Source organism: Hydra vulgaris, chromosome 13, assembly GCF_038396675.1.
Source record: "Hydra vulgaris chromosome 13, alternate assembly HydraT2T_AEP".
Classification (NCBI taxonomy): domain Eukaryota; kingdom Metazoa; phylum Cnidaria; class Hydrozoa; order Anthoathecata; family Hydridae; genus Hydra; species Hydra vulgaris.
In genome coordinates this window covers 6876362-6895000 of record NC_088932.1, presented here as the reverse complement: position 1 = coordinate 6895000, position 18639 = coordinate 6876362, and the positions used below count along the sequence as shown (strand labels likewise).

The 18639-nt window shown below is 26.5% G+C and overlaps 1 protein-coding gene across 1 annotated transcript; it reads left to right on the top strand.

Annotated features, from left to right (window-relative positions):
• Positions 1-13058: 13058 nt before the first annotated feature.
• LOC136089589 (deoxyuridine 5'-triphosphate nucleotidohydrolase-like) lies at positions 13059-13511 on the top strand. Its single transcript, XM_065815641.1, has one exon. It carries the CDS (start codon positions 13059-13061, stop codon positions 13509-13511), a length of 453 nt encoding a protein of 150 aa, XP_065671713.1.
• The last annotated feature ends 5128 nt before the right edge of the window (positions 13512-18639 follow it).

Sequence of the window (18639 nt, the reverse complement as noted above, 5' to 3'; positions counted from 1 at the left end):
CAAAGACAAAATAATAAGAGATAGTTATACAAAAATATATAAAAACGCGGGAAACTTGCAGAAGACCATTAAGTCTTATCATCAAGAACCGTTGTACTAGTTATGTTTTTACAATATTAAATTCCTATAATATTGTTAAAAGCAAAACTTAATTAACTAAGGTAAATAGTGTTAACACCAAAAACATTCAATGTAAAAAGACAAGAACAAATAAAACAAACAGTCAAAGAAACAAAAACAAAACAAAGCAGTTTAAAAGAAATCATTAATAAGATTTTTATACTTTGAAATACTCTTTTTTATTAGTTTTTGAAAGCAATTTATATTGTTTACATCTTATAAATTACTATATTTTGCTAAGATTTTATTCCAGATATGCGGAGCACGATACGCAATTTTAAATTGTTCTTGTTTAGTTTTGCACAATGGTTCAAAGAACAAAGAGACAATATGTAATAAAAATAAATATTCTAAATAAAATTTTTTTTATTTCTTTTGAAGTTGACATGCCTGACATGCTCCACATTTCTTTTCGCAAAAATAACGATTGTTAATTATTTGTGAATGACGCAAGCTCTCTTTATTTAACGTAAAAAAGTAGTAAAAAAGTACATTGCTGTAAAAAAAATAAAAAAAAAATGAGTTAAATAGAAAAACTTTTTATTTAAAAAAATAAAAATAAATGAATGTACCTTTCATTTGGTTACGGACTTTTTTTGACATTTTTTTTTGGTATAACCACTTGTTTTGTTCATTTTTTTTTTACTAGCTATAAATATAAAATAATATCATTTTTATGAATAAAATTTTCAGAGGTAATAAAATGATATTGCTCTGTAGCCCAATTTACACAATCTTTTAATAAAATATAAAATTGTTCATATTGAGTATTATTTAAATAAGAATGAAAATAATGAGAAAAAAATATTTCACTGCTTGTATATAAAAAATAGGCTTGTTCGTAAAAAAAATCTAAATGTTTTTTATATAAAAAATTTAGTCCATATTGTGTTTGCGAGTAAAAGGTTTGATACCAAATAATATATTTGCTATCGTAGTATTCAAATGGTATCACGTTAGGTAGTTTTTTTAAAAATCCTTTAATTTCGAGTAGTATTCTATCATAGCCCATTTTTCTTTTACATATTTCTTTCAAGGTTGGAACTTTTTCATATTTTAAGTTTATTCTCGTGTGTGGACAAAACCATACCCATTTATGATAATGTAAATTATATTTTTCGAAACCTTTTTTTTTGTATTTTGATTTCCATTTTTTTTATTAGTTATCTAAAAAAAATATTAAAAAAATTGATTTACAATATTAACATGAAAAAAAAAAGGTTCTGTAATATAAAAATATTGTTTCTTTGCCCAGTATATATAATCCATTATTAAATGATATAGTTTTTTCATTAAATATGTTTCTAGTTGTTTATGTGGATTAGCAAATTGCGATATTTCTGTAAAAAGTATGGGATAAAATGATGGGAAAAACATTAAAAGCAATAGTTTGCAAAAAATCCAGATTTTTTAGCAGTTGATTGCAGTCATTGCCTGCAAAAGACCCCCATGAAAGGGCTCTTGCTTTATGTGTAATGCTTGCCGTTGAGTTGTTTGCTCGTATTTATTATTATTTGATTAATCGTTTTTTCTTTTATATATAAAATAGGGTATATAAAAAATCGTATAAAAAATTGAATATAAAAAAATATGAAATAAAAAAGACAATTATAAATTTATTTTTCTGTAAAATTATATACAAAATAGTTACAAATATATATTTTTATCATTTTCTGGTTCGGGATCTGGACTCTCTAAAAAAGCGAAAGAGAATATTAAAAACTAAATTTATACTTTTTTATAAATAAAAAAGTAATAAAGTTAAACTTACGTGGCGAATAATTCCAGTTTGAAGTACCCACTTCTCTATTACTCGTGATTTCATGCCTTTCTTGAATCCTTTCTAGAAAACGATCTAGTTTTTCCATGTTTTTATCTATAAGAAAAAAGTTTTTTTTATAAAAAAATAATTTATTATTTTTTATATAAAATAATATACAAAAATTACCTATTATAGGCGAATAAGGCTGCACATGCTGAAATGGAATTTTTTTTCCATTTTGAACAAAATGATGGTTTTTAAAAAAACCATCATGAAAAACTTGATATTGTATTTTATTTATTGATATGAAATTCATTTTTTTTACTAAAAAAAATATTAGTTGTTTTATATAAAAAACACCATGTTGTTTTTTTGTAATAAAAATATATATAAATAAAAAATATCATTTTTTTATAAAATGCCTAAAATAAGGTATACTCCTAATCAATAAACACGGTAAATATGGCGCGTACAAAAACAACAGTTCCTAGAGCAAAAAAAGCAGTTCAAACACAAACGAGTACAAAACAGAGTTCAACATCGACGCAGACTGAAAGTCAGTATTTACCGAGCAATTGTAAAAGAATATTATCTTGTTTACGAAAAACAAATAACAGATATAAAGATAATAAAACAAACCGTAAACTTGGAAGAGTTGGTAAAAAAATTAAACGGTGGGTTCATACTGCTGAATCATATTAAACATCAATTAAAAGAAGCAAACATAAGACGAAAAAATAGAAATAATATATTTATAAAAAGTTACAAATTAACATAAAAAGTTTTTTTTATGTTGTATTTTAATTTTCGTATAGCGCTTTTCCTTTTGTGATTGTTGTTATTTGTTTTTTTTTCTAAAAAAATAAAAAAATTGTTAAAAAAATATATTTTATTTAAAATTTTTTTTTTAAAAAAAAACTTACTTTTTGTATAGGTATATTAATTTCTTCTGGTTTTTCTTCTGGATTTTCTTTTGTTTTGTTTATCGTAAAGTTAATACTTTTATTATCCTCTTCAATAAAAATTTTAAAATTACTATCTTCTTCATAGTCCTAAATAACGATTATTTCTTTTTCATTGGTTAATTCTGCACTATCCATAATATCAATTTCCGAAAACTCTAATTCTTGTTCACCATCGTTTATTTTTATTGCTTCTATATTAGATAACTCGTTGGCTATGAATTTTGTCATTTAAAAGCTTCTTTTGATTAGTCGTGTTCTCGCAATTTGATTTTGTTAACTACGAAGAAAAAAACTCTGCGTAAAGTGTTAAAATAACAATTTAAATGAATTCAAAACTTCATGAACCATCACTTCGACGTAGCAGAGTGCATTCGCTCGCCGCACTATGTTTCAAACGCCATGCTATTAGACCGTCTTGGGTTCGAATCTCGTTAAAGGTTCAGAAAGTTTAGAAAGTTTAGAAAGTTCAATGTTAAAACGGTGGGTAAAAATACTCACCGAGTGATGTCTAGAAAGTTTTATGTATACGGTGGGTAGAAATACTCACCGAGTGATGTCTGAGCGTGTGAGAACGAGTGAGCGTACGAGTGTGTGAGTAAGCAGGCTAAGGAAAAATCAGGCAGGATTAAGTAAGTTAAGTAAGGACTAAGTAAGTAAGTAAGTAAGAAATACGGCCGTATAAAAATAAACACTATAAGAAAAACATAAGTAGGTAGGCCTACTAAGACAAAGTAAAGATAGATTAAGTAAGGTTGTGTCAGGGTGACACCATGTTTTTTATCTTGTAAAAAAAAGATATAAAAAAAGACAAGTCAAAAAAAAAAAAGTTAAAGTCTAAAAAAAGTCAAAAAAATGTTAAGGGGCTATCCCCCCTTAAAATTTCAATATTTTCAAAAAGTCGTTTTTAACTACTTTTACCTGTGTATGATTATAAAAATTGTTTTAAAAGTAGCAAATTAACCTATATAACTATCTTAATTTGTCTGTTTATATAAACTGTCTTATCGTGATATCCCTAGCAACGCCATAGCAACGCACTTGTTTAACTGTATACATCCTACATTTTACCTTTATTCAACCCTAATGTGTGTTATAACTGTTATGTTCAAGCTTGAACAGCTTCTTTATGAATTTTTCTAGAATTTTTGTAAAGGCTGCTACATCAAGTACGACAATTTAAATCAGTTATAGCGTTATTTTATCAGCTTAATTTTATTAGTGAAAATGGGAAAAGATTGTAAAAGGAAAGGATTTATTGGAAATCTTAATAAATATGTGAATATTGATAGTGTTTCTGATAATGTTAGTATTGAGTTACCAACAAATAATTTAAATGCTGCTAACAGCACTTGTGTTTTGGAACAAAATAATGAAAACTCACTTAATTTGTCAGCTTCGTCTCGAAAAGTTGAAGACTTAGAAAATACACTTGTTTTGAAACCTAGTATATTTGGTTATCGTATCATTGATGTTGCTATTTTGGTCTCTATTTTTAGTTCTTTTCTGTGTCCAGAATGTGGTAGTCCCACACTCTCATAGGTGAGAGATATAATAAACGACATGGTTTATCTTCCTTATTATATCTTAAGTGTCAAAAAAAAGATTGCAACTATCTTCATCAGTTCTACACCTCTATCAATGATAATAATAAAAAAGGATTTGATGTTAATAAGCGAATAATTTGTTGCATGCGACTATTGGGCCATGGATATGCAGGCATAAAAAAGTTTTGCACTTTTATGAATTTACCTAAGCCTATGACCAAAAACAACTTTCAAAAACTACTGAAAATAATTGCAACAGCGGTTAAAACTGTAGCAGAACAAACAATGATAAATGCTGCAAATAAATTGCAAAGAACATCTTTGGCACCAACTGATATTTGTGTATCTTGCGATGGTACATGGCACAAACGAGTCTTTTCTGTTATCTCTACTGTTAGTGGCAAAGTGTTAGATGTTGAAGTCATGTCTAGATATTATAAAGGTTGTAGTATTAATTAAGACCTTCAAAAGTTTAATCCAAATGCTTATGCACAATGGAGAAATTCCCATGTTTGTAAGTATAATTTCCTAGGTTCTGCTGGTGGTATGGAGCTAGAAGGAGCAAAACCTGTTTTTCAGCGTTCTATTGATAATCACCAGTTAAGATATATTCAATATTTAGGTGATCGAGACAGTAAAAGTTACGTGAATGTTAAAAATACATACCCTGATATAGAAGTTGAAAAGCTGGAATGCGTTGGACATTATCAAAAGAGAGTTGGAACACGGCTGCAGAATTTAAAGAAAAGAGAAAAAGGCCTTGGTGGTAAAGGGCGTCTTACAGATGCGACAATCGATCGCTTACAATATTTCATGTGGCTTCATCGAAAAATAATAGTTTACATTTTCCACACTGCCCTACTGGTTCAGACAGCTGGTGCAAATACGATGCTGATAAAATAAATAAAACAACAACATATAAGCCAGGACCGGGTTTACCAATGGACGTTATTATGAAAGTGAGATTTATATTTGAAGAGTTAAGTAAAGACAGTGAGTTACAAAAATGTTTGCACGGCAAAACACAAAATGCTAATGAATCGTTTAGTAGAATGATTTGGGATCGTATACCAAAACAAACATTTGTCTCGCTTACCCAATTAGAAATTGCTGTATATGATGCTGTTGCTTACTTTATTATTGGAGCAAAAGCATCATTTGATATTTTTAAAGAACTGAGCATGGAACCAGGCTTTCATATGATTGCAGGAAGCAAAGTATTAAATAATGAAAGAAAAAGAAATACTGAATATCGAATAAACCCTGATAATAAGTCAAGACGGCAATTTTTACGTGCCAAAAAGTTGAAAAAATGACAAAATAATTGAAAAAGATGGTGACTTGTATGTTCCTGGTGGATTTTGATAATTTGGATTATTATTTTTACCTATTTTATGAATAAAATATTACTGTATTTAATGTTTTTACTTTAATCAAGTTTTTCTCAGAATAGCAATTTGTGGACGCCGGCCAATATATTTGGAGAACGGTATGATATTTTTTAATGAAATTTTCATAAAGTGTTGTCCATATTATACTCTATGATATGAATGGAATGGATTTTATTTAAATTTAAAAAAAAAAAGTTTTGGGTCAATAAAATGATAAAAAATTTGATCTTAAACTTCGGTCGTCCTGTTGTGGTGATGAGAAAAAGTTATGAAAAATCTTTTCCACTCATATCATAGACCTGCCTTATAACAATACTATAGTTCAGTATGGAAAGGTGAAAATGACTCAATTTCTTTGTATTTTGGCCGGCGTAAAGTTATTTTTTGGTCATTTCAGGGGTATTTTGTGGTTACCATGGCAACAATATAAATTTTCAAAAAAAAAGTTAGTCCATTATTCTAAATTTAATATAAGCATGCTACCAATAATCATTTTTTGTAAATATGCGTACTAAGACGTAGAAGAATTAAGAAAAATTTGAAAAAAACAAAGCGTCAATATTGTAGAAATGTACTGATGTGTTAACGAAAAACAAAAAGCAAGTATATAAATAATAAACAAAATCGTAAAATGAATCGAGTAGGAAAACCGATATATCGTTTTGTTTTAACAAAAGTGGATCGAGATAAACAAAGAAATATTTTAAAAAATGAGACATAGAAGACATAGAGGACACAGGGGTGCTAAAAGATATATTTTTGTTCACCGAAGATCAAAACCTCACCCTAGATCTCATCATTCTTTAATTGGTAAAGGGCGAAAACGTATACTTAGAAAGCGTGGTAAAGGTATCCTTGGTAGCCTATTAGGAAATATACCCATACTTGGTGGTGTATTTAAAACCATATTTTAATCGGATTAAAAAACAAGTATAAAAAAGCTCAACTCTGAAAACGTTTATTTCAAAAAATGAATTCATTGCAAGCGTGTAAACAAACGCATAGAAGAACGCACAACAAAAAGTATTGCAAAAAATGTTTTATCACTAAATTTCAACAACATCTAAAAAAAAACTTGAACGAGTATATTTGGCTCTTAAAAGATATGAAGAAATATAATAAAATCTCTTTGAAAAATTTACGAACAGATACGAGCTCGCAAGTGAATACATTTTAACCTATGAATACAAAAATGGTATCGCTGAAATTATAAGTGGTAGCAAAGATACGGGACACACGAAATCATCTACGTTTTTCGGCGGTTTGTTATTGGATTATGATATTATAAATAAACTATACACAATATCTCATGTAAATAAAGAAATATTTTATGTTGCTAATGAAATACCAAAAATAAATTGTTAAAAAAAATATTTAATGGTGTTTTTTTCGTTGTTTTTTTATAAAAAAAACTAAAAATTTAGTTTTTTGATACAAAAACAAAATTCATTTGAAATAAATGGATTTTAAAACTTGTTTACAAGGATTTTATAAATCAATTATTAATTTAGAAACTTCTACCATTACAGGTAATGATAGTTTAAAACAAGTCCATGGTTATTTTAAATTATTTTTACGTTTTGATGGAAGTAAACAAATCAAAGTAACTCGTGTTAATAATAAAGCCCATATTGATTTTATTTATGACGAAAGCAAACACGAATTTGAAATGCTATATGAAGATTTTGTTGAAGTAATTAAAGACCCATTTAACATTTGGTTACTCAAAGAAGCAGACGTTATATAAAAAAATGAATTTTAAAACTTACGCAGAGGATTTTTATCCATTTCCAAGTTTATCTGATTTTTATATTTCATTATTTCAAGCTACTAGTAGTGCAAAGGGTGGTTTTTTGTTGTCATATCATTTGAAACAGGGTCAAAACAATAAAGTAACTCGTTCAAATATAAACTCAATATTGTGTTTATATATGAAGAGGGAGAAGAGCATCATTTTGAAATAACTGAAAAAAACATTTTACTCTTTGTTCTCTATTCTCATGGAGGATGGCTTATCGACGAAAAAGGCAGAAACGGCGTTATAGATCTAAGATACGACGAAAGATCCGACGAGGAAGAGGATTAGCTGATTTTATAACCCCTAAAAATGTAACCAACGCATTGCAAGTGGGTTCGCTGTTATACGGCATAAAAAAAGCGTGGAAAGGCAAAAAAATAAAAACTCCTCCTGTTCCTGTTGTTACAAAATCTGCCAACCCTTATATGCCTCCGGATAAAGTGTTTGAAGTATATTAAAAAAGACAGTTGTAAAAAAAATATTATACTATTTCATCTAAAGAATAAACATGTATAAATATAATATTGTCTTGTTTTTCTTCTCCTTTTTTCTTTTTATAACGTTTTATAAGAATTGACTTTTTTCCTTTGCAAGTTAAACAAATTGTTTTATGAAGATGTATTTTTGCTGATTTTTTGGTGACGGTGTTAAAAATCCATACTTCTTTATTTTTAACGTGTATAGTGCAGTTTTTTAACAAGTGATTGTTTTTTTTTCTTTTAAAACAACAAAAAACAACTCGCCATATCCGTTACACGTAGCACATTTTTCTTCCATGATTTCTTCTAGCAGCATGTGTATAGACCTCTTCATGTTTGTTTATATTAAATTCAGAGCTATCTGCCTTTTTATTTCTTTTTTAGTCATGCGCTCATCAATAGGAACATCTAAAAATTGATTGGCTGTCTTTAAGCGTGTGTAATTGTTTGCATAAATCCTATCCATTTCAGTTTGGATCATGTAATAAATATTTTCCTCGTTCATCACAGATGGAATAGCCTGAATATCCAATACAGATAATTTGTCCCACGTAGCTTCATAATTTGTTCTTAAGAATCCTGCATCTTTTAAAAATCTTTTAATAGCATTTTGAGCCAATATTTCCTTTTCATAAATATCATAATTCAAAGGAATTTGTTTTGTTTTCATAGACAATAGATCTCTTTCCAGATTTTCCTGTTTTCCCATATATAAATGCAATTGCATGTCTTTTTCAAACAGTTGTTTGGCAGTGTTATCAAGGTGTGGAAAGAGTTCTTTTTTAATAAATTGAAAAAATGAATAGATATTTATTTGAACTTGTGCAGAAGCATGAAGAGTTGTTACTTCATAAAAATAATGGTTTAACAGTCTGAACTATGAAGGTAAATAAATTTGATCAGTATATAATACATTTTCATTGCGAAAGACTAGAGCTACAAAATATGCGGCAAATGCTCCACATAAACTACTATCATTCCATTGAAAAGGAAATTTATTGTATGAAAAAAATACGTTTTGATTGCCAGTGATTTCATTATATTTTAAAATAAATTTAGTAAACTAATAAAACTCGGGATTCTCTGCTGTCCATTCTGTAGGAAAATGATTTGATTGTCGTATATAAGAATTAATTTCAATTTCATTGTAGTTTATATTAATAGTGTTGATTTGTATATTGCTATTTACTTCTTCTACTGCTTCAAACAAATACTTATTAAATCTTAAATGTTTTGGAATTTGTTGTAATACACTTTCTTCTCCTAAACTATCAAAACAAAAAAAATGACCCTTGTCTATTTTCATCAACACTCTCCAATGTTGATCTGCTTCTTTTGTGACTTCATTGTTGTAAATAATAAAAGAACCATTTTTTTTCATATTATTAATAATATGAATATGAGTTTTTGTTTGACTTAGCTCGTCAAAAGCATAAACTCGATAAAATAATTTTTAAATTCTGAATTCTTAAAAAAACGAGACAAAGATTCATCAGTAGACATTTTTTTTCTTCTTCTTCTTTTTCTAAACTAAAAAAACTTGTAATAAATATAGTTACAATAGCGTGTAATATATTAACAAATAAAGTTTTTTTATCGCTCGTTCCTTCCTTTACAATTCCTTCAATGTTTCTTTTAACTGATTTCTTTTTTAACGCTCCATCTAGTTTTTCTATCAAAGAAGAGACGGTAGGTATTACTTTTGTAGTAAACGTATCTACGAAACCGTCTGTTTGATCACCGTCTGTTTGATCCATAGAAGGTTTGATATCTCTGTCTAGTAGCAAAACAGTAAGCTTGGCTTTATAGAGTTCACCTATATAGTTATCACCAAGTTGGTCTTTCAAATCATCAAAGTGGTTGAGATGAATAGGGCAAAGTTGAGGCTTTTCGAGTAAATTATTAAATTGACTGTTTTTAAAACATTTTTCAATACTGTAAGAATTTAATGTTATCCTTTTAGATTCGAGTACATATTGTAGAAAATCAAATGGTTTTTTATCTGTATAATGTTCTTCTTCTACACGATCAGATGAAGATGAAGAATTTCCAGACTTGTTTTCATAATGTTTGTATCTTTTAGACACTTCATCAAGCGCGCACACTGCGCAATTGTTATGAATTTTTGTAATGATGCTATCAACGCGATTCATTTTTTTTAATAAAAAAATATGTAAAAAAATTTGAAACAAATGATATTTTATACTTTTTTATTCATTTTATTAAAAGAATACGCTTCTTTTTTTAATAAAAAAGCAATTTTATTTAGTTGTTGATTCTTGATATGGAATATATATCAAATAAAGAAAATCATTAGATGAACAATTAGATGAAAAATATAAAAAGTTTTAAATAAAGACACTTGTGAATGTTTTAATAATATATTTAAAATAAATAAACTTGTATATCAACTTTTTGATATGGAAAAAAAAATAAAAAATAAAAAAGTCTTGTTTATAATCCTTCTTTCGCAGTCACATAATATTTGGTATAATTAGTGTTTCTGTGTATAGGTTGTTTCGATACTATTTCATTAGTATTGTAATTATAAACTTCGTCCTCTTTTCTGTATAGTACCATTGAAATGTTAAAGTTTCGTTTAAATAAAAAAAACCATTGAGCAGTAGGGAACATTTATATTGAACTTTTTTCGTGAAAATTACAACGTTCAAAGGCTTTATAAATGTAAACTTTATCTCCTTCTTGGTGTATTTTTTTTCTATAAAATATTCATAAATAGGAGCAGGTGTATAAATGGTGTAATAGGCATTATGAAAAACTTTATCGTTGAATGAAAAGCAAGGCGGTTGGTCCATGCAAGCTGGATAAACGTTTTATTATATTTTACAAATTTTCTTCAAGTTATCATATTCCCATTTGTTAGATAGATAAGGAAACAAAAAATAATACTTTAAAGACTGTTTAAGTTTGCTTTTCCATGAAGTACATTTCTTTTCAATGTTTTTTGATTTGTAATAAAGTTTATATACTTTAATAAACTCTTCTAGTTTTTTTTTTAGTTCTTCGTGTTGTTATTCTACTGTTGTTTTGGTTATATTTAAAAAGTCATCGTTATTCATGCGACATACTTCAAACATGTTAGTTCTCCATGAAGCTGATTGTTCTGCAAAATTCAAATAACGACGAGAAGGTTTTTCAAACAAATGAAGATAGTTTTCATAGTCTTTAGCTATAAATATATAATACAAATCCATCCATTTTTCTTCTTCCAAGTTTAACTCCAAGTTAAAATTTTTTACATAGGCAAATAAAATATCTTGCCATTCTTCATACGTGTTATTTAAATGGTGAAATTCAAACAACATAGGATGTAATTCATTATCTGGATAAAAAAGTTGAACAGCTTTGATGAGACTTTCGTCGAGTTGTTTGCTAGTCATTTTCTCTTTCAAAAATGAACTAGAATTTATTTTTTTTACTCTTTATATAGGAAAACAGATAAGAAAAAAACAAGTTTTTTTATTAATAAAAAAGGTTTTTTAATTCAATTAAAAAATTACAAAAAAAAATTATTCTTCATCTTCTTCTGGTACTTCTGGTACTTCGACTTTAAGTTTTTTTGCTTCACTCGCTTCTTTTTCAGCAAACTCAGCACAGGCTTTTTTCAAATTCTGATTATAATTTCTAGGCGCACCATTTTTGTTCATAGTGTTGTGGAAAGAAAGTTCTACAGCCAATAATCTTTCATATTCTGTAACATGAATCTCATCTTCTTCTTTTGCTAAACGTATCCCAAAACCGTTAAACTCGACTGTTTTTGATATGAGGGTTTTAGGGTATTCACTGTCATATAAGCTCTGTTTTGAGCTGCTTGCATACTATCCATCAAACTTTCCAATACCTTTTTGGTCATTTTGTTATGATTAAATTTAAAACCACATTATTAGTAATTTCGCCTTTGGACATTTTAAATTTGTTGTCGTCTTTAGTTAATTTCAGTTCGGATCTGAATAAATAATTTTTTTGTTGAGATCGCACATATCTCTATATCTCCATGGTAGTAATATTTCACAGCCCTCATTTTTTGGTTTGTAGATTAATTATTTTTTAACATAGTTAAATTGTGCCAGTGGTTTAAGAGGAACAGTGGAATATTGTTTATCTTTTTTATTTTTTTCTTCTTTAAATTCAATAAGCCACAAAGTAGCTGCAGCTGATTCTGCAAATTTGACATAGGTGTTATCATTGCAATAAACAACTTCAAACTCTGACATTTTTGTTTAATTGTGTTTGAATAAATTTAAAAAAAAAAACGAACTCCTTTTATACTGTTTTAGTTGAAAAGAGAGATTAAAAAAACAGGTACTAAACAAGTTTTTAAAAAAATGTTAATTCATTATGAAGAGTTTAAAGTTCAAAATGTGGTATGATAAACTTTAAACTTTTTACTTTGATACTTTAATTCTATTTTAATGATAGAGATGATGTTGTTATGACTACCATTTTATATAAAAAGTGAAAAAAAAAGTTGTTCAAGTCATCAACATCTTCTGGGAAAGACAGTGAGATATAAAAATGTGTTTAAATTGAAAAAGAAATGGAACAGGAAGAAAATAGATATTATGAAAGAACAAGAATGGAAATTGTAAAATTGAAATATAAACATTTTGATCATGTTCAATTAGAAAAAATTTCGCTTGTAGAAGAATACGATAGAAAATTAGTAAAAAAAATTGATGATTTATTTTTAAATATGTGGATAGATACTGAATTTAATTCTGGTGTGCCTTTATTACCTTATATCAATGAACTTTTTAATAGACCATTAAACAAAAAGGATTTAAAACAGTTTGAATTTTATTATTATTGGTTTGGACACTGTGAACTTTGTGAAAAAATATATTTATTTTGTTTTAATTGTTTTTTTTGTAATTTAAGTTTTTGTAAAAATTGTAATGTTTCTCATAAGGAAAAAAGAGAACATGCAGTTTATTCTTTAGAACAAAAACATAATGTTTGTATTTAAAATTTTTTTTAAATGCTTAAAATAAGAGATACTCAAGAATGGTCTTTTTATGAAACAAAAGAGAGTGCTTGTTTTGATCTAAGAAGCACAAAGGATTATATACTTCAACCACACCAACGTATTTTAGTAAGTACTGGAGTCTATATCGATGAATTAGATTCCGATTTAGCAGGACATGTATATTCAAAATCAGGTATGGCTTTTAAATATGGTGTTGCTGTGTTGAATTCTCCAGGAATAATAGACACTGATTATAAAGATGAAATTAAAGTGTTATTGATGAATCATTCGAAAGAAGATTATATTATTAATCGTGGAGATGCTGTTGCTCAAATGGGATTTGTAAAAACATTTAAAGCTGTAAAAAATGTAATAGAAATTGAGGGTTGTTTTTGTCGTGAAGTGAAAATGTCAATGAATAAAGATGTAGAAAGAAAGGGTGGTTTTGGTTCCACTGGAAAATAAATTTTTGTAATATTTTTTTATATTGTATAAATGTTTTTTAGATTAGTAAAAATTATGGCTGATAGAATTGCAGAAAATAGTAGACCTTCATTTACCATTTATATTGACATTCCGAGTTTTTTATTCAATGGTTTGTATAATGAAAAAATAATGAATTTAGATTTTCGAGTATCCGTTTTAGAAGAAATGCACAATAATAATGGACATGGTTGTAAGATATGGATTTTTGAAAATTTTAAGGAGCAATTAAAAAATGAAAGCAAGGCTTATTACAGTGTTCCCTTTTATTATGAAAATTATCAATTTTTAATGAAAATGAATATCAATATGAAATGCGATAACCATAATGAAGAAGAAATTGGTTTGTATATTATAATGAGATCCTCACCTTATAATGCTATATTAAAATGGCCTTTTATAAATCGTGTCATTACATTTAAACTATGTGGACGTTACGGTAAATGAATGAAAAGAAGTTTTATTACTGAGAATAATGTGTCTTTTCAACGACCAGCCAAAGATGAAGAAGATGTTGGATATGGATATTGTAACTTTATAAAAAAGCAGACATTAACTATTATTTAAATGAAAATAATTTATATATCAAATGTAAAATTAAGTAATTATTTAATATAAGATATTTAGTAAGGTATTTTTTTTTAAAAAAGGTATAAATAATTTTGTAATTATAATTTTTTTTTTAGAAAATTAATAAAATGAATAAAGACGAACATCCTTGGGATACTATTTTCAGACTAAAGCAAGAAGAAAATCAAATCCTATTTGCTTGGGAAGATATTAAAAAACTAGATTGTGAACAACATAGTTGTTTAGAAAGCATAATGGCATATGTACAAAGTCCTCATCTTATTTCATTTAATGAAGCACTTGATAATTTGAATAATATGAAAATGATTTTTTATCAAACTATTGGAAGTATTTCATTAAATATACTAGAATCTTATTTTGATATTTTTTCTCAAATTGAGCTTGTTTGTGGTGATACAGAAAAATTATATACAGATTCATTAGACTTAATTTCGATAGATGGTATGAATGAAATGGAAAAGAACAGTTTTTTTCATAATTATTTAAATAATGTAAAAATGATTTCAAAAAACTTTTTAGAATTGTTATCTTTTAGTTATAAACACATTGAATATACTCACGATTTAGAATATGATTTTAATAATTTATCTGTTTAATTTTTTTAGATTAACTAATAAAACATGGAAATAAATAATTGGGATTTGATTAAATAAGAGAGCAATGCTATGTATAATATGTTTCAAGACATGTTGAAGTTTTTACAAATTGTTGATGGAGCTCAATTGTTAGCAATCAATGAAGAAAAATGAAAAGAAATAAGAAATTGTGTTCGAGATATAAATACTGGTTTATTGTCTTATGTTTGGGATGACATTAAAATACACAACATGTATTTGAAAGTTCTTATGGAAATGTTTATAGAGAGCAATAAATCTGTCGATTTGTTTTATCATTATCAAAAAAATGGTGTTATTATAACACCAAACGATAAAAATATTTTAGATTGCAGAATAATTTTGAGAGCCTATTTTCATCGTTTATTAAGAAGAACAATGTTAACAACTATTAATTTTCATGATAGTGTTTTGTTTTTGTAATTCTTTATTGCAATTTTTTTAGACAACTAATTAAAAAAAAAAGAATAATGAGTCTAAAAGTTGGTCTGAAGATGTCATTAAATGGTTTGACAAATATTGCAAGCTACATCTTTCTGAACACGAATTGTGGCAAAATTTGGAATTATTATCACCTGTTTTTTATTTTCATTTTGTTATCGTTAAAGAATTTTTAACCATGGATGATCATCAAGATGGAATATTGGGAGAGTTTCAAAAAATAACAGAAATTATGAATAAAAATAGTGAGCTTATAAAAAATTATGTAAATCTACGTAATTTCTTAATAGAATTGATAAATCACATGATTGTCATTGGCAATCTTGCAATCAAAGAAGATGAGTTTATAGTAACAAAAGAAAAAGAGGAATTTTTGAGAAGAGATGAATCTATATTCTCTCATATAAAAACATATGTAGACATGAAAGATTTTATGTTTATTTCAAAGCATGAAGAAAGATTATTGTTAAAAAAAACAATTAATAATTATTTTATCACTACTTTTATAAATATTCTTAATGAGTAAAATTTTTTTTAAACTTTGTATTTTTTAAATTTTTGTACTTTAAACTTTGTATTTTTTAGGTTAATTAATTAAAAAAAAATGGAGTTTCTTCACGAAACTCCATTTTTTACAATGCTGATATCGCTTATGAATATCGAAAAGTAAAATATTTTATTAAATATGGTAGTTATGCTGTTCATTTTGATAAAAATTTGGATATCAATGGAGATGGCGTAAAGGAAGCCAATGAGGAAATGAATAAATTAATTCCAAAAGATGTTGAGAAAGATGGTTTTAAAAAAAGACTAAAAAGTTTAGAAATTTATATTCATGCTCTATACAAATTATTTACTTCAAATAAAAAAGATATCGAGTATTTGAAAAGAAAAATAGATTATAAGAATGAGAAACAAAGAATGAGAGACAAAGTTATGTTTGATTATATTGAAAAAAATGTTCCTCAATTTAATAGAGAAATAATGAAATATTTTATTTACAGAGTGAAACTGAAAAAATATTATTTGTACGTGAGGAATTACAGAGTTCATTTTTAAAAACGATGGAATATTTGAGTACTTTTTATTTAGAGTAAATAAATTTTTTATTATATTTTTTTTAGATTACATAATAAAAAAAAAATGGTAAAAATAACAGTACGAGCAAGCAATAGTTTTATGACACCTGCTGTAACCACATCTCGATATATAGAACTATGTCCAAATTGCCGAAAAGCTAAAATTGTTTATGCGATGAACGAACAAAAGAAAAAAATTTTATAACTCATTTTTTTTATTTTTTTATTGTATTTTTTTTTAGATTACATAATAAAAAAATGGATGTGTTTTATGAAGCTGAAATTGTTAAAAATAGAGATGAAAGTTTTGGTATCATTAATGATAAAATTCTGAACAAAGATCTTGCACCTCTTGTCTTTGAACTCATGGGAAGTAATATTTACAAAAATGTTCGTGAAGATTTTGAAAAATGGAGGTATGATTGCCTTTTACCTTTATTTCCATTGGAAGATTTTCATCCGAGCATTCGTAAAGAAATGTCTCAAGAACAATTTGATGATTTTGTAAAAGAAGTTCGTCAAGTAAAACCAGAAAAAATTACGAGTTATCAGTTATTCAGAAGAAAACACCTTTGCAATTGAAAAATAAATTTTATTACAATCTTTATCAGCATTAGCATTTTCAGGATGGAGTTTAAGTCAACACGATTCGGAAATGTGTGAAAAAGTTGCAAAAAAAATGAACTGTACGGAAACATTACTCCATGTTATTTGTAAAAAACGTGATTTTGTATAGGAAGCTTTTTGTAAAATGTCACAATGTGATTGTTCTCCTATTTGTGTATATTGTAATTTGAATTCTTGTCATAATTATGTTGAATTAAGAAGACTTTTTGGATATAGTTTTTTTTGGTAGAATTTTTTAAATATTATTTTTTTATTTTTAGATTAGTAAAAAAATGTCTCAAACAAGCTTTAAAGAATTTGATTTGTTTCGACGAAAAGTTGATGAAAATATTGATTTTGATGAATTTTTGAATTATGTTGCAAAATTTGATTCGAGTTCGATAAAAGAATATTTGCTTTCAATGGACGAATGTGAAATTTGTGATATTGATCCATGCAAATCTTGTCAAGAAAAGCCTAAGAAAATAAAAAAATATATATACGACAACGATCTCGTGAACAAATATCAAGTAACAAATTAAAATTAATTTTTGTAAATTTTTTTTATAAAAAATGTAATTTTTTATTTTTAGATTAGTAAAAAAAATGTCTAAAACAACCTTGGAAGATTTTGATTTATATAGAGAAGTAGCCAAGAAAGATCTTGATTTTGATGATTTATTAGATTAGGTTGCAAAATCTGATCCAAGTGGCGAATTAGAAAAAAGTATGCTTTCTACAAACGATTGTGCAATTTGTACTTATGGAGAAAATTATGATTTTGAAGCATGTGACACTTGTAGAGAAATGTTTATAAAATTAAAAAAATATATATACAACAATGATCTCGTGAACAAATATCAAATGGAAACAATTTAATATTTTTTAGTACTTTTTTTATATTTTTTTAAAGTTTTTTTCTAGATTACATAATTAAATGTCAGAAACAAATTATAATTGTATATGGAATCACTCTATGATTTTCTTGATGATGATGTTGATTTGGACGAATTATTACATTACGCTGCAGAATTTGATGAAACTGGCGAAATAAAAAAACTTTTGTTTTCTATGGAATCATGTACAAAATGTAGAGGAGAACCGTGTGTTAGTTGTCAAGAAAAATTTGAGAAACTCAAAATATTTATTTTCGAAAATGATTTAATAAAAAAATATCAAATGGATAAAACAAATTAAAATTGACAGCACGCATTTACTTCAAGACAAACTTTATGTCAATCTTGTAGATTAGTTTTTTTTGAAATATGACAGGGATGGTTTTTTTCATAAATAAGTTGAAAGATTACCTTTTATATTGATTTTGATGGTGTTTCAATATATTAAAGTACATTATTATGTTTATTTAAATTTGAATTTTGAAAGTTTTTATTATTTTTATAAAAATATATCTGAAGAAGATTTATTAAATCATGGGAAAGAAAAATGTCTAGAAATTGAAAATTGTAAACATTATTTAAACGAATGTGAAAATTGCAATGAACTTAGAAATTTTGAAGTTTGGAAGCGAAGTTGTTCATTTATATATTGTGAAAAATGTTTTAATCAAGTATATTATATGTAATTTTTTTTAGATGAACAAAATAAGAGAAAATGATAATAAAAAATTGCTCAACTTATTAACTAATCAAAAAAATCCATTGACAGAAGATGAAATGTTGGCTGTAAAGTTTTTGTCGATGGTTCATGGACAAGACGATGGTTCATGGACTTCTAAACTGGAAATAGTTGTAGAACAAAACATTATTTTTATGATGTTTT

Bases quoted from the DNA above. Each gene is read 5' to 3' on its own strand.
- LOC136089589 (XM_065815641.1), top strand. From the start codon at position 13,059: ATGCTTAAAATAAGAGATACTCAAGAATGGTCTTTTTATGAAACAAAA.